This window comes from Podarcis cretensis (assembly GCF_951804945.1).
Source record: "Podarcis cretensis genome assembly, chromosome: 8".
NCBI classification, from domain to species: Eukaryota; Metazoa; Chordata; class Lepidosauria; order Squamata; family Lacertidae; genus Podarcis; species Podarcis cretensis.
The window spans coordinates 74,013,277-74,029,015 of NC_137177.1; the positions used below are offsets into that span (position 1 = coordinate 74,013,277).

The window sequence follows — 15,739 nt, forward strand, 5'->3', positions numbered from 1 at the left end:
TAGTCATGTTGGCTGCGTAGAACTAGCCATAGCGAGTGTTAGGAGTAAGCAGTACTCCATCAACATGCCATGCCATTTCCAGTCTAACCCAATGCTTTTAATTGCTGTGGTTGCTTCAATTTGGTTTTGGAATCATTCTGCTTGCTTTTCTATTGAGAGTGATTTATTGCATGCTCTAGTTATCTCCCACTTGGACTACTGCAACACGCTCTACGTGGGGCTACCTTTGAAGGTGACCTGGAAAGTGCAATTAATCCAGAATGTGGCAGCTAGACTGGTGACTGGGAGTGGCCGCCGGGACCACATAACACTGGTCCTGAGAGATCTGCATCGGCTCCCAGTACGTTTCCGAGCACAATTCAAAGTGTTGGTGCTGATCTTTAAAACCTTAAACGGCCTCGGACCTGTATACCTGAAGGAGAGTCTCCACCCCTTTTGTTCTGCCCGGACACTGAGATCCAGCGCTGAGGGCCTTCTGGCGGTTCCCTCATTGCGAGAAGCGAGGTTACAGGGAACCAGGCAGAGGGCCTTCTCGGTAGTGACCCCCGCCCTGTGGAACGCCTTCCCATCAGATGTCAAGGAAATAAGCAACTATCCTATTTTTAAAAGACATCTGAAGGCAACCCTGTTTAGGGAAGTTTTTAATATTTAATGCTGAATTGTTTTTAATACTCAGTTGGGAGCTGCCCAGAGTGGCTGGGAAACTCAAACCCAGATGGGCGGGGTATAAATAAATTGTTGTTGTTGTTAATTATTCACTCAAACGTAATATTTGTTATTTCTCTTTTTAAATTATTGGAAGCTCTATGGTCCTTTGGATGCTATTTTTTTCGGGAGGGGGCATATGTTCAAATTTGGATACATGCAACTGTGGCTCAGTGGAATCCTGGCATGAAATCCCCCTGATCCTCTATCTCCTCTTTTTTATTTCAGAATTCAGGAAAGAATACTGTAAATGAAAACAAGGATGCAAAGCTGCTGGCTGGACCAGAAGCACCAATCGGAACTGAAATGTAACAAGAGAAGCATCGTTTTTCCTTATTGCAACATCCTTCTAGTTACCAAAGAGCTCTCTGTAGACTTCCTCCCTTTCTTGGTGGTAGCAAACACATAGATGATAACTTACAGCGCCATTCTATACATGTTGACTTGGAAGCAAATCCTATCGGATTGTATTCAGTGTTAGTCATACTCAGAGTTATGGGTTTTCACAGGTTTCTGATGACAACAGAAACAGGAGCAAAAATTGTCAGCGTTCGCTTAGTCGTCCCTTGTCCAGAACAGAAATCTTTTTTTAAAAAAATTAAAAATTATTTATATAATTAATTTTACAACATAAAAAAGTTCAAAAAAAGAGAGAAAAGCTTGAAAAGCAAACCGTTTATCGTATATATAGCTTATTTTGACTCCCCTTCTTTCCGCAGTTCCTTCTTTATATAATAACTTACTGGAATTATATATACAGTATAATATTTACTGGAATGCCCAGAACAAAAATCAGTCCAAATGATACATAATTGATAACCTTCCCCCACAAAAAAATACATTATGTTTCTTATGCACTGAAAGAATGGAGTAGAATAATGTAATGACAATGTAATAAATTCTGTAAGTTACATAAATTGTGTAATTTTGCCACAGCAGACAGTGAAACAAATAATGTAGTTTTTGGTGGAAGGCGAATTGCAGCAGAGCAGAAACAGTGCTGCCTGCAAAGAGTACAGGGCAGAATGGTAAAGATGTCTTCATACATCCCTACTCAGAGTAGACCCATAGATAAATTATGACTTAGGTCCATTAATTTCAATGAGTCTGCTCTGAGCATGACTAACTTGGATACAGTCCATTGAGTCCAATGGAGCTTATTCCTTTTCTTTTGTACACACTTATCTAGGAGTAAGTCTCATTGGATCTCAATAGGACAAGGGTATAGAATTGCACTGTTTAAAACTTCCTCTTTCTTATTCTATAAAACGATCATTTTTTCCCTTTTCATAATTATTTTGTTGCATTTGTATATATCTTCTGAGAATTTTTTTTAAATGATCTTTTTCTCAAATGAGCTAAAAAACGTAGGAGCTTGGATTACTGTTAGACACAGAAGAGATTTTGCAGTTTTTCTTGCACCAACATTTAAATGATTTTTTTTTTAAGATGGCTATCGACTTAAGCCTGCTTTTGCGGTTGCTGAAACATGCTGGCTTCCATGTTACACAGAACTCTTCTGCCAAACATTTGGGTCAACAAATCTGAATTGGCTCACCTTTAGCTCTCCTAAGGAACATAGTGAACTGAATCAGACCAATAGTCCACCTAGCTCAGTATTGTCAACCTTGACTGGCAGTGGCTCTCAATACAAACTTCTCTCCCAAGCCTACCTGCAGATCCTGGGGATTGAACCTGGGACCTTCTGCATGCAAAGGAGATGTTCCACCGCTGAGTTACAGCCCTTCCCTTTGGTGTTTCCACACTGCCTTTAAATTTCCTGGAGCCTTTCTTGAGAGGGTGTGGGTCTCTTGAGGCATCAAGCCTTGCATGAGAATATAGGTAAAGGTAAAGGGACCTCTGACCATTAGGTCCACTCGTGGCCGACTCTGGGGTTGCGACGCTCATCTCGTTTTATTGGCCAAGGGAGCCGGAGTACAGCTTCTGGGTCATGCGGCCAGCATGACTGAGCCGCTTCTGGCAAACCAGAGCAATGCACGGAAACGCCGTTTACCTTCCCGCTGGAGCGGTACCTATTTATCTACTTGCACTTTGACGTGCTTTCGAACTGCTAGGTTGGCAGGAGCTGGGACCGAGCAACGGGAGCTCACCCCGTCCGTTGTGGGGATTCGAACCGTGACCTTCTGATTGGCAAGTCCTAGGCTCTGTAGTTTAACCCACAGCGCCACCCGCGTCCCATGAGAATATAAGGTGTGGGTTAAGTAGAGGATCCCACAAGATCCTCTGCTGCCTTCTCTCAAAACTCTTTCCAGTCCTGCAGATACCTGATACCTCATTCCATGGTTAGAATTGCAGATGTGGAGGGGGCCTTGTTCCCAGTCTAGTCTCTCTCTCTCTCTCTCTCTCTCTCTCTCTCTCTCTCTCTCTTTCTCTCATACACACACACACCATGTTCAGTGCAGGAAAAAACAACTTCTGTTTGAACAACTCCAGTGAGAGAAACTGGAGGTAACTGGTTTACACTGTCAAACTGCTCTTCCTATTAAACAGTGTTTCACTGTCTGTTCCTCCAAAATCTGCCCTCCTGTAACCATATGATCTGGTTCTCTGCCCAAGCCCTGCCTTCTTCCGTGTGACAGCCTTCGGGACTTTAAAGAGTGCTGTCATGTCCTGCATCAGTCATCCGGGGTCTGCCCAGTCTCTCACTGTTTCCCAGTGGGATGTAACCACAGACTGGCAAATGTAGGTTGTACAGTTACACTTGATTAGAAGTTATTGTGGTGTAATAGACTTTTCCCAATGAGGCAAGTGTGTGGTAATATTGGTTTTTGACGAAACATCATAAAGCCTCCCCGTAAACAAACCAGAACTAATGCTTACTAAATAGACAACACTGTCTAATCTCTCTGGAAACAAATCAGGATGAATGCTCCATAAACAGGCCCCTATTCTCTAGGCTAAAAAGGTAAAGATACCCCTGCCCGTACGGGCCAGTCGTGACCGACTCTGGGGTTGTGCGCCCATCTCGCTTAAGAGGCCGGGAGCCAGCGCTGTCCGAGAACACTTCCGGGTCACGTGGCCAGCGTGACGAAGCTGCTCTGGCGAGCCGGCACCAGCGCAGCACACGGAAACGCCGTTTACCTTCCCGCTATAAAGCGGTACCTATTTATCTACTTGCACTTAGGGGTGCTTTCGAACTGCTAGGTGGGCAGGAGCTGGGACCGAAAGACGGGAGCTCACCCCGCCGTGGGGATTCGAACCGCCGACCATACGATTGGCAAGTCCTAGGCACTGAGGTTTTACCCACAGCACCACCCGCGTCCCCATTCTCTAGACTAAACATGCCCAATTCCACATCCTAAGTCAGTTCACATACACACCATGCATTTAAAGCCCTCTTCTACCACTTCAACTGTCATGGCTTCCCCCAAAGAATCCTGGAAGTCGTAGTTCATTAAAAGCACTGAGAGAAGATCTTTCCTAGAGCTACAATTCCTAGCACCCCCAACAAACCACAGTTCCCAGGATTCCTTTGAGGGAAAACATGGCTGCTAAAGTGTTTAAATATGTATAGTGTAGATGTGACTTCATTGATTATAGGGTGAGAGTTTTTTCTAGCTTTTACTTTCCAAGGCTGGTAGATAGCACAGTAAATAAGATGGCTGCTTGGAGTCCAGGGTTCTTCAGAAGAACTTGGCAATCATCTCTGTCTCTCTCGGAAGCCAAAACTGCCTTCTTGCCATGGACGGTGGCGGCATCTCATAAGATCCCTTTTATGTCAGTGAGTCAAAAATCAGATTGGTTTAAGCTGCCTGTTCCAAGCACAGCACACTGGCCAAGACTGAAATGGGGTCACTTATTCATCAAGCTCCTGCCACGTTTTAACTTGTCTTTCAGTTCACCCAGTGCTGCAAAGCTGCTTAGAGGGGAAAGGAAATGAAGGTGTCTATGAGATCTGGACCGAAGTCATCTTCACACATGGCATAACTTCCAGAACAGTGATTGCTGCGCCCAGATTTCTAGTTTTAGGGCAGTATTCTGTAAATAAGCCCACAGAAGTTTAAAATGTTACTAGCCTCCTATGAGTGTTCACAAAATAGATCCATATAATTGTAGAGTTGGGAGGGACCAAAAAAGCCATCTAGTCCAACCCCTTGCAAATGCAGGAATATTTTGCCCAACGTAGGGCTCAAACCCACAAACCTGAAATTAAGAGTCTTATGCTCTACCGACTGAGCTATCCCAGCCTTCGCCAACCTGGTGTTGTTTAGTGGTTTTGAACTACAAATCCCATCAGCAGCTGGCACTGATGGGAATTGTAGTCTAAAAATATCTGGAGAGTGCCAAGTTTGGCAAAGGACAGCTTATGTGCAGGGCATGGAAGCTGGGAAGCGTTTCCATGCCAATAATTGAGGAGGGAGTTTTTTTCCTCAGCAACTAGCTCAGAAACCAAGTGAGGTGGGGAGGAGGGGTAGAGGTGGGGAGGAGGGGTACATGGAATCACCTGGTCGCCTGTCGTGATCAAGTTAATTGTTCAATACATGACTGTTTTAGTGGGAACCATTTCATGTAAACCTGTCTTTCAAGTAAACCCTGCCATGCTGCAAAGGATTCTGGGTAGTTTCTCTTGAGCATGTGCTTCGCTGTTTGCTCTTTAAGAATCGTCCTTGGCCATAGTTTGAAAGTCACTTTTTATAGAAAGTGCTAAGGGCTTACCCGCTTGCTAAATATGTTCAGGTACACAACACTGGCAACTCACAGAGGCTGGGATCTCCTGCCTGCCCCAAATTTCACATGTGCTGGTGACTTTTCAGCAACAAGCCATTTTCTCTCCCATCCTCAGCTCCAGAACTGCAATATGGAAGATGAGGGTACTGACCTACCTACCTACCTACCTTACAGGGTTGTTGTAAGGATTGCAACATGGTGATACCATGCTGGAAATGCTTTCACACTGGGGGAAATCAATTCATAATAAATAAATAATTCAAAAACCCACATTAGGGCAATGCCTTTATTTGGCCAACCAAAATACCACAAGATTTCAGGTTCTCTGTAACTCTTCATTAGGCTAGTTCAGGTGAATTTTCATGGGGACTTGAAAAATAAATTGGCAGACTGATGTGGAAATGTGGACAGCTGAACTTAAAGCTGGAGAAATGAGAAACCCGAAGTGGCAGTTCACCCATCTCAAGCTGTAAGTCTTGCTCATTGCTTTGGACATCAAAGGAATTGACTCTTACGGCATCCCACAATTAATTGCACTGAGTAAAGCTGGCTTGTTGGGCATATATTTCGCCCAGTAAATATTGAGATTTCTTGTTCTCCAGCGAAGATTGACATACACCCAAATTTATTTATTTTGCCCCTTTAAAACTATCGATACCACAAGCAAATATTCATTTCTTTTTTAAAAAATAAAAACTTGATTTGAAAAAGGAAACCCAGAGATTTTTTGCATCCCGTTCTACAGCTAGCTGACAGTGCGGAAGTGAGAAGCATCTGCTGCAGCCATTACAATGTTTCTGGAAAAAAACTGTATTTTCGTTTGGAAACAGTTTACATCCTGCTGTGTCCTTAAAAAAGGGTTATGTTAAATGTCGTTATAACTCAACTATTCGGAAGAACGCGTGTTCCAAAAAAGAAAAAGGAGGGGAGGAAATTCTTTGACACAGAAAAGGGGGGCTTAAAAAAAAATCCACCCAAAAAAATCATCTGGAACTCTGGAATCAATATTTGCTTCTGTGGCTTATAGCTGGTAAGAGGGCAGTCCTTTCCTCAGGATATATGACTGTTGCCTTGGCAACAGAGCTGACAGCAGCAGCCTGCTTTGGGAGAAAATTCCAGGCCTTTGGGACGGAGATTTCTTGACCTTCAGTACTGAAAGAGGGGGCAGCATTTTGCTCTTGAACTTTTCAGAGCAAGTAACCCAAGTTTTGTTTCTGTGTAGGCTATTATGAAAAGAAACGGGGGTTGCATGGAAGCTGTTTTCAGTGAATAGGGCTTTTGTCAGGGCCTCTTGAGGCCTTGGCTAGATTTGAGGCCGAGGCCTTGTCTACTAAGGGAATTGGCTTCAGTGCCCTCTTCTGGCATAAATGGGAACAGGAGCATGCAACACCGGCTCCAGCGATTGGCTGGCAGTATGAAGCCTTCGGATTCGTCGGGCCTGGTATATAAGTACCACAAAGGTTGGCCTCTCACAGTGTAGTCGGGGCAGCACAGCAGTGACCTTCTGCTGACTGGACTTTGAGCAGCAGCCCTCAGGGACTCTGGAAAATTTTAACTCCGTTAGGATGGGTGAAAGTGGGTTGCTTTGTTCACTAGTGGGCTTTTTTTGTGGTTAGAGAAATGATGGGGAACTAAATTGAAGAAAGTGAGATGAGCAAATGACCAATGGGAAGACATGTGAATATTGCACAAGCGAATCTGACCGAGTGCTCGATAAAGACCATAGTCTAACCTCTGCAATCTTGATAAACTGCTTGATAAAGACCATAGTTTAATCCTGTGGTCCCCAATGTGGGACACACGCCCCACAGGGGGACAATTTGTTTTTTAAGGGGGGCAATTCGAAAATGAGTTATTAACAGTTAATAGCCTTTTAGGCTCCCTCCATGTGAATAGGAGTTCGCTTTTTGAATAATAAGAATTATATGTCACGGGGGTGGACATCAGGATTTTAGAGATGCTTAGGTGGGGCACAGCCAAAAAAAGGTTGGGGACCACTGGTCTAACCTCTGCAGTCTGGATGACTGCTTGATAAAGACCATAGTCTAACCTCTGCTTAAGCGAATCAGGATGAATGCTCATTGTTGGGAAACCTCCCCACAAACAAATCAAGACGATTGCTCGATAAAGACCGGACATAGTCCAACTTCTGCTTAAGCTCATCAGAATGAATGCTCAATAAACAGGTCAACTGAAACAGCCAGTACTTCCAGCTTGGCCCTGGTAACCACTGGAGACTTCTTAAATCAAGGAAGGGATGGGACCATGCAGTCTTGTCCCCTGCTATCAATGGGACAAAGCCTCTGAATTGCTATAAATTCTAGGAGCCAGGCACAGCATCACCAGGAACCTGCTTTATGCTAGGTCAGACTATTTGCCCATCCAGCCCAGTTTTGTCTACTCTGACTGGCAGCCACTATCCAGGAGTCTTTCCCATTGCCTATGATCATATCCTTTGAACTGGAGATTTGAGGGATAGGACTTGAGACCTCCTGCACATGCTGTAGTGCTGAATGAAGCTCTCCTTATGGTTCCAAGAGTCGTCTGGTCACCAGAGCAGTACTAAAGGTAAATATGGTAAGGTGTGGAATAAATGAAATGCACACACAAGTTTAGGGCTGCAAGCGTTGACTGGGTCCTTCCCTTCCCATTAAATGAAACCAACTGATCTGTGCCCATAGACCAGGGCTGGTAAAACTTAGGTCTTCAGGCCATAGATAGTGAGTCCTTATCCTTACAGACTTGAAATATATTTTAGTGAACGTGATGGCTTGTAAAATCCATTTTTGTATCTCCTGTGTGTTTTGCCTCCTTTAATAAATTTGCAATTTAAAAAAATCAACTAAAAAAAGGGTTAGGGTTAATCCAATGCCGGTCCTACTCAAAGTATACCTATTGAAATTAATAGACACAACTAAATTAGGCCCATCAATCTCAGTGAGTCCACTGAGTGAGTAGAACTTAGTTGGACACAGCCATCAGATCTCACAAGTGTCATTAGGCTCCACTAGAGATGAGGGAGAAATTCAGTTCAGAACCTACCTAATTCACAATACGTGAACTGAAACACAGGCATCCTTTGAAATCCACACGACTCTGAATTTTGCAATGCCATTCTTGAGCCAAGTGATGTGTACAAAAATACATATTCCGGGGCAGGAATGCATATCTTGATGACAATATCATATAGTGCAATTATATTAGGGAAAACTGCTTTGCAGAAAATGTGTAAAGTAGACAGAACCGTGTATAAAAATGTATATCAGGAGAAATTACCACTAAATTTTGTGAGGACTTTAAAAAATAATAACAAAATTAAAGTGATGTGGCAACGTAAGGACCAAACTTAAGACTAGAAAAAATGAGAAATGAAGAAGAATCGGAATTGACAGATTAATTTATCCCTAAGCTCCACCCCTCTGTTAGGGCAGGCACACCTCCTTCACTTACAGGCTCCACCCCTCGCATAGTGTTTGAGCCCCAGGAGACTCTGTTATATTTTGATTATCTGCATGTGCATTGTGAGGATGTGGTGAGGGTGGTAGGGTGAAAATTGCAAATCAAAATTGTCCGTAATTTTGCCACGTTGGGAATTGAAGTGGATAATTAATTCATATGATTACGAGAGTCTAGGCGGGCAGGCTGATCTTTGCCGCAAACCAGCCCAGATCTTAGAGGCCTAATTTGCAAGACAGCTTAATTGGATGCAGCTTGTTTGGAGGGGGGGGGACCCGTGCAGGTGCGGAAATAAGTGGAAGTGCCACATTTATCCGATGTGAACATTTCGCATGCCCTTCCCCATTGCGCAGCTGTGGCTTGTCAGCAGGACGTGCTTATTTCCGGTAGATGATTAAAAATGTGTTAATTGCTGTATCTTTCTATCTGGATGAGAGCTTTCTGTGGGTGGGTGTCTTCTCACACTGCATTCACTAGGGACAGCGTGGGGCGCAGTCACAGAAGGAAGCTCCTTCTTGGAGATTAAAAAGATGCTTTTGAGATCACATGCTAGGAATGCAAGGTGTTTCCAGACAACCAGTTTACTGAGCGTTCGTCCAGATTTCTTTGCAAGCAGATTAGAAGACGTTTCCAGTGCACCTCCACTTTCATTTCCTTCTTGGAAAAAGCCCAGTCTTTTGGGAAAGTGGGTTTGTTGCGCAGGATTTCTCTGTCGGCTATAATTGCACAACGCTGGCAAGATCCTGTCCACATCTAACAGCTTTGCTCAGAGGCCTACACTGGTTGCTGATTTGCTGCTGGGCCCCATTCAAGACAACTTGGGACCAGTTTACCTATGAGATCACCTTGCTCCATATATGTCTCCTCTACTGCTTTGACCTGCAGAACTGCCACTATCACAGGCGCCAGATAATACTTGTTCTGCATTTGTAAGAAATTGCTCTTTTAGCTTGATAGCACCCACACTCTAGGGACACGGGTGGCGCTGTGGGTTAAACCACAGAGCCTAGGACTTGCCAATCAGAAGGTCAGCAGTTCGAATCCCCGCAATGGGGTGAGCTCCCATTGCTTGGTCCCTGCTCCTGCCAACCTAGCAGTTCGAAAGCACGTCAAAGTGCAAGTAGATAAATGGCGGGAAGGTAAACAGCGTTTCCGTGCGCTGCTGTGACCCGGAAGCTGTACGCCGGTCCTTCGGCCAATAAAGCGAGATGAGCACCGCAACCCCAGAGTTGGCCACGACTGGACCTAACGGTCAGGGGTCTCTTTACCTTTACCTTTACCCACACTCTATTGACATCAGGCAGGTGCCTTCACTGTACAATTTTTGTTGCCTGCTAAAAACAGACTTGCTTAGGCAAGCCTATCCAGAGATGTAGAATGCTGGCTTTAATGTTTTAATCTGACTTTTAGCTAGTTGTTGATTTTATTTTTTTAATGAATTAAATAGCTTTTAGTAGTAGTAGTTGTCGTTGTTTTACTGGTAATCTCCCCCCCCCCCTTACAAACCACTTTGAGTTTTTTTTGGTGGTTTTTTTTGCACAATCAAGCAGTTTATCAGTTTTGTGCGATTGTTTCCAGGCTGTTTGTATTTCCGTGTGGGATTCAAATACCCAGTGTCTTGCAAAGCTCATCTCTACAACTGAGGGACAAATGGGAGCGAAATGAGTTACTGGGGATATTTCCAGACTGCTGGTATTTTACAGGAGGAATTCAAGTGTATATAGGGAGATGAACATTCGCTCAACAAATCCACTTTGAGAAAAAGAAACTAGCTTTTTGTAGTTAGGAAAGTAACACGGAAAGACATTAAAAAGTCTCAGATTAGCGAATAGCAGGAAGGTATATAAGCATCCTGCAAGCAGTTCAGGACGAAGGCTTGATAAAGTCTGGATATAATTTTACCTTTGTGCAAGGAAATCAGGGTGAATGCTTAGTAATTTATATACTCAGTTTTTGACTTAGCTGGGCACATGTTATGTGACTTATAAGGAAAGGGTTGTTTGAAATTAGGGTTTGGGTTGTTGTTTTTTGAAAATAATTTGTTTTATTGGCCTAAGAAGAGCCCTGCAGGATCAAGCCAATGGCCCATCTAACCCAGTATCCTGCTCTCACTGTGGCAGAGCAGATTTCTCTGGGAAGTGTGCAAGCAGGACCTGAGTGCAACAGCACCCTCGCCTCCTGCACTTTCCAGCAACTGGTATTCAGAGGCATACGACTTCTGACAGTGGAACTAGAACATAGGCATTGTGGCTAGCAGCCATTGATAGCCTTCAGCTCCACGAATCCCAAAGGCTCCTGGCCTTCTCCTTGTAACAGACGTAGGGAACCAGAAGGTCTCCCTTTCATTGTGCAGGAGTCTGGCCATTTGGAACTCTCCAGTGAGATTCCCATGTGCTTGAGAAATGAGCTCTTTTTCGAGTTTGATGAAGCATAGCACACCAAGCTTAGACACATGGTACAAAATGAGCACATTGAAAAGGTCACCATATCAGTACAGCCTCCACTGTTCTCTGGGACTATCCAAGCAACTAATCTGTGGAAATACACTGACTTTTGGAAATAGCGACGATCCCACGGCCTTCTTGGGTTTTTTAAAGTAGTTCCTGACCTACTGCAGGCAGTAGATTCAGGCAGGATTTGCTGCAATGCCTTTGCTACACCCTAGTGGCCAACTGGTTTTTTACAAGCTCTCTGAACGTAGGGTTCTTGCATCGCAGTGTGCAGGCTGGGCTTAAATTTGCATCTCAGCCTGATTCCTGCACATCCCTTGGACTTGAAAAACTGTTCCTGAGCATGTGCAGAGTGCATTTTGTAATATGAAACCTGGGGCTCTCTGCATGCAAAGCAGGCTCTCTCTTCCACTGACCTCCTTCCCATCAACAACCCCATCAGCCTAACAGATTTGGGGGCTTTGACACCAGGCTAAGAAGGGAGGGCAGGTGTGTGTGTGTGTGTTGAAGTTGCCCACCCAGTAATTCAAAATATCAGAAATGGCTGCTGAGCACCAAGCCTTTGTCAATTGACATTTTCTCTCTGGGAAGGGGCTTTTCCATCCTGTGCAGCAACCACACACTCCCCAGGCAACAAGGTATTTTTCATCTAGACTTCTTTTCCACCCACAAAGAGAGAAATCACTTCTACGTTGTTTCTGGAGGGGTGGGGCATCAGGTTCCATAGAAGATACAGATAGTATGGGATGTTATTTCTTCTGTATTTAAAACAACTCCTTTCCACGACCTCTTTTGAGGAGTGTACTGGACTCACTTTCCTTGGAATGGGAATGGGCCCCAGGCCAAGTTCCCTCAATCTCTTGCCCTTCAGCTCATACCGCTGGCAAGCAGCAGCTTTTAAGGTTACCTGGAGAGGAGGAGGACAGCCCCAATGAGCTTAACAGGCCTGGCTGGCTGGCTGAAACAGGGACATGCCACACAACTCAATTTTGTTACACGTCCCCACTTGCCCATTATATTATACCTGTATATAATATAATGCCTATATATACAAGCATTTATAACCCACTCTTTAAGTGGAAACCGTCCGAGACTGGCCTACCCATCAATTAAAAATAACAACCTCACAGCCCCTGGTTTCAGGCTCACAATCTACAAATATGTGACACATATTTGGGGAAAAGCTCAACCTGCTCTTCCGTTCCAACCTCTTACAGCAGTCTTTACATCATTAAAATTTCCACGTGTTTTACAAAAACTGTAAAACTGTAAAAACAAACGAGCCAGCGTAGACTATAAAAGCAGCAGTAACGATAATAGGTAATAAGACATTAATAGGACAATATTCTTATTTATTATATTTATTTGTTGCTTACTACAAAAAACCGTCTCAGAGCAACTTACCATTTAAAAGCACACACCTAAAAATATATTATAACAAAAAATACGCATCCATTGTAACTGGCGATCTGCACCTTTTCAATATGAATTGTTCGAGAATGCTTGGGTGATCAAGTAGGTTTCCCTGCTAGCCTTTCTCCTACTTTCTTCCTTCATTTTTTTGGGTGTGTGAGAAAAGGCTCAGATGCAAAAGAAAGTGAGATACATCTATTTCAGCGATAAGGACTCCTTCAGGTTTCTCTATGTGGCCTGCAGGACTCTCCCCAAGCCACACCCCTTTGCCCTGGCCACACCCCTCAACCATTGGCCACACCCCTCTCCCTATGCCACACCCCTCCCGTTCCTCTTTTGCAATCGCCTGCCTTGGGGTTAGGCTGTGTCCTCGAACTCTGATAACGCTTTTTGTTTGTTTTGCTTGCGTGGATGGAGGCTAGAGAGGAGTGTGCCAGTATGTAGAGAAACCAGCTTGCTGTTCAAAGCATATAAAGAGCACCCGCTGCTCCGCCCGCTTTGGCTTCCAGCCCCGCCCACCGCTGGCATGTGGCCCCTGGTAGGTTGCCTGGAAGGGAATGTGGCCCGGATCTCTTATCTACCTGCTAAAAAAAATATTTAAAAAATGAAATAAGAACCGCAGCCACTGGGCGACCTTAAGGCTGCTTGTAGAAACTCGCACCCCCCCAATTGAGGGAAGCAGGAAGAGGTGGGCTAGTCACATGACACCCCCCCCCCCCGCAAATCTGCTCTGTGTGACTGCAGGCAGGAGGGGTGATCGCGGAGGTTTCCGCTCGGTGCTTCTTGCAACACCCTCAAACGCGTGTCTGGACAACCAGGGCGACGGGAGCGTTTTGTGGCAGGCGCCCCTCCTGCTGGATCTGACCCACGCGCGGCGCAATTGTCCCTGCTTGCTGCAGCTGCTCCTGCGCGCCTTTGGAACGCGGGCGCGCCTTTTGCCCGCGGACGGGGGCGCGCGCGCGGTTGCAACAACAAAAAAACCAAAACCCCGAGCCGTGGCCCTTTAAGCTGCGTGTGTGGGGAGGAGACTGCCGAGGAGAAGAAGAGAGGACTTTGGGTATAGAGAGAGGGCATTTGTGTGTGCGTGCCGAGGAGAGACCTCTGGTTTGCAGTTTGGGGAAGGATCTCCCTTCTTCTTTACCTCTCCGCCTGCAAGCCCGCCTTTGCAAGCCAAAGAGGCCCTTTAGATCTCCAGGTCGATCTCACCGTTGCAACATTTTCTTCTTATTAAGTGTCATTGCAATAAACCAGGATTGTGTGTGTGTGTGTGTGTGTGTGAGAGAGAGAGAGAGAGAGAGAGAGAGAGATCGGATACGGGGCCGTTGGGGAAGGCAAGGCTTACGCATCTCCTTTGTGGGTCTCCGGATTTTGGAAGCAGGTTTGCAAGGCAAGGCGGGGAGAGGAGATCGATTTTGATGCTGTAAGCATCCAGCCCCCAACGTTGGGGATAATGCATTCTGGCGAGCCCACCTCCAGGTGCCTGTCTCCGTCTGTGCCGCTAAGGGGCGGTGTGGGGCGTGACAACCCTTCTGCGTATGGCTCGCTACGGTAGCATTCCGCAGACACTGACATTTCCCTTCCTGTTTGGAAGCAAGCCTTGCATTGTAAAACGAAGGATCTGAGGGACTGGCACCTTGAACTTGGCCTTGATTCCCCCCCCCTCACCCACCCACCCCCTTTTCTCTCCCCCCCTTTCTCTCTCTCTCTCTCTCTTTCCTCCCCTCCTTGGCAGATCTCCTCACACCCCCAACCTTCCCCTGTTCCCCCCCTCCCCTTCCAACCTCCCCCAACACCCCTTCCTTCGTCCATGGCGGAGACAAAAATAATCTATCACATTGACGAAGAGGAAACCCCTTATCTGGTGAAATTGCCCGTCTCCCCGGAAAAAGTCACTTTGGCAGATTTTAAAAATGTCCTCAGCAACCGGCCGGTGCATAACTACAAATTTTTCTTCAAATCTATGGATCAGGATTTTGGGTAAGTTGGCATTCTGTTTTTATTTGGCGTTGAAAATAAAATTAAAAAAAAGGGGGGGAAGGACGTTTGGAAATCCAGATCTGCCTTGCCACGTTCCTGTGTGTTTGCACGACTGCCTGAACGCGGCGTGACTTGTGCCTTTCTTAAAATGTGGCGAGCTTTCAAATCTGCTGGGGTTTGTGAAACAGCCCCCACTCGCCCCTATCACCAGGTTTACGCAAAGCTACTCTGAATCCACACCAGAGGCTTCCCTCTGCCGTTATACATGTCAACCTTTGTGGGGTCGGGGGGGGGGGGGAGAAGGGTGGTGTTTGGAAATGACATACATTAATATGTGAAAAAGGAGGGGGGGTGACATATTCCACCCTCCCCTTTGAGTGTCAAAGGAAAACTGGATCTGAAATTGTGGATTTCTTGCTTTCTGGTGGCTTTGATCAGATAAAGGGGACTCTCAGGGAAAGGGAAAGGCTCCCGATTTTAGGTGGTTTACCATTCTGGAAGCAGTGGGCAGTTCTAGGTTGGTGAAGGTTTAAAGCCTGGAGGGGATGACTGTGGGGTGTCCGGATTTGCCGAAACGTGGGTCTCTGGGGAGAATCGGTGGATCCGCGATGATCATGGCTAAAAGTTCTGGGAGCAAAAAAAGGGGTTGCCTCCAACTCGGACCCTCCTCGGAGTAGACCCATTGAAATGAATGGGCCTAAAGTTGGCCATGTGTCGATCAATTACCATGGGTCTGCCTCTGAGCAGGAGCAGCGCTGGATCCAACTCAAAAAGTGTGAGGGGCCTCCTTGCCCTACCTGCTCATAAAGGTGTTGCTTTCTGAAATCTGGGTTGCCAGTAGGGGTTTGTGTTTGGCTTTAGACTTCTGGGGTCAGCTGTTTTTTAAGGAGATGCTAAGCCCCTCCACTGGGTATTTCCTGCTTACAAAGAGAGGTTCAGGGAGGCTGTGAGTGTCCCCTCTCCCAGATCTTTAGGAGTGGAAGGGCTGTGTGAATTTCTGTAGGTGCCGTTGGTGGGTGGGTCCTTTTTTCTTCTTTTTTTACTGTTTC

General features: G+C 45.6%; 3 protein-coding genes across 4 annotated transcripts in view; 2 read left to right on the plus strand and 1 right to left on the minus strand.

Moving 5' to 3' along the window:
* MXRA8 (matrix remodeling associated 8) overlaps positions 1-5,664 on the plus strand; it is a 30,448-nt gene extending 24,784 nt beyond the window's left edge. The window contains exon 10 of the mRNA XM_079987102.1: positions 934-5,664. Coding sequence (XP_079843228.1) covers positions 934-959 — 26 coding nt within the window. The 3' untranslated portion in view covers positions 960-5,664. The remainder of the gene's footprint in view (positions 1-933) is intronic.
* The window catches only part of LOC307221954 (taste receptor type 1 member 3-like), a 374,179-nt gene that overhangs the window by 241,288 nt on the left and 117,152 nt on the right, over positions 1-15,739 (minus strand). The window lies entirely within an intron of this gene.
* The window catches only part of DVL1 (dishevelled segment polarity protein 1), a 98,016-nt gene continuing 96,721 nt past the window's right edge, over positions 14,445-15,739 (plus strand). The window contains exon 1 of one of the 2 annotated variants that reach the window (XM_079986933.1): positions 14,445-14,690. In XM_079986933.1, coding sequence (XP_079843059.1) covers positions 14,521-14,690 — 170 coding nt within the window. In that variant the 5' untranslated portion in view covers positions 14,445-14,520. The remainder of the gene's footprint in view (positions 14,691-15,739) is intronic. The other variant, XM_079986935.1, reaches the window with a different exon arrangement.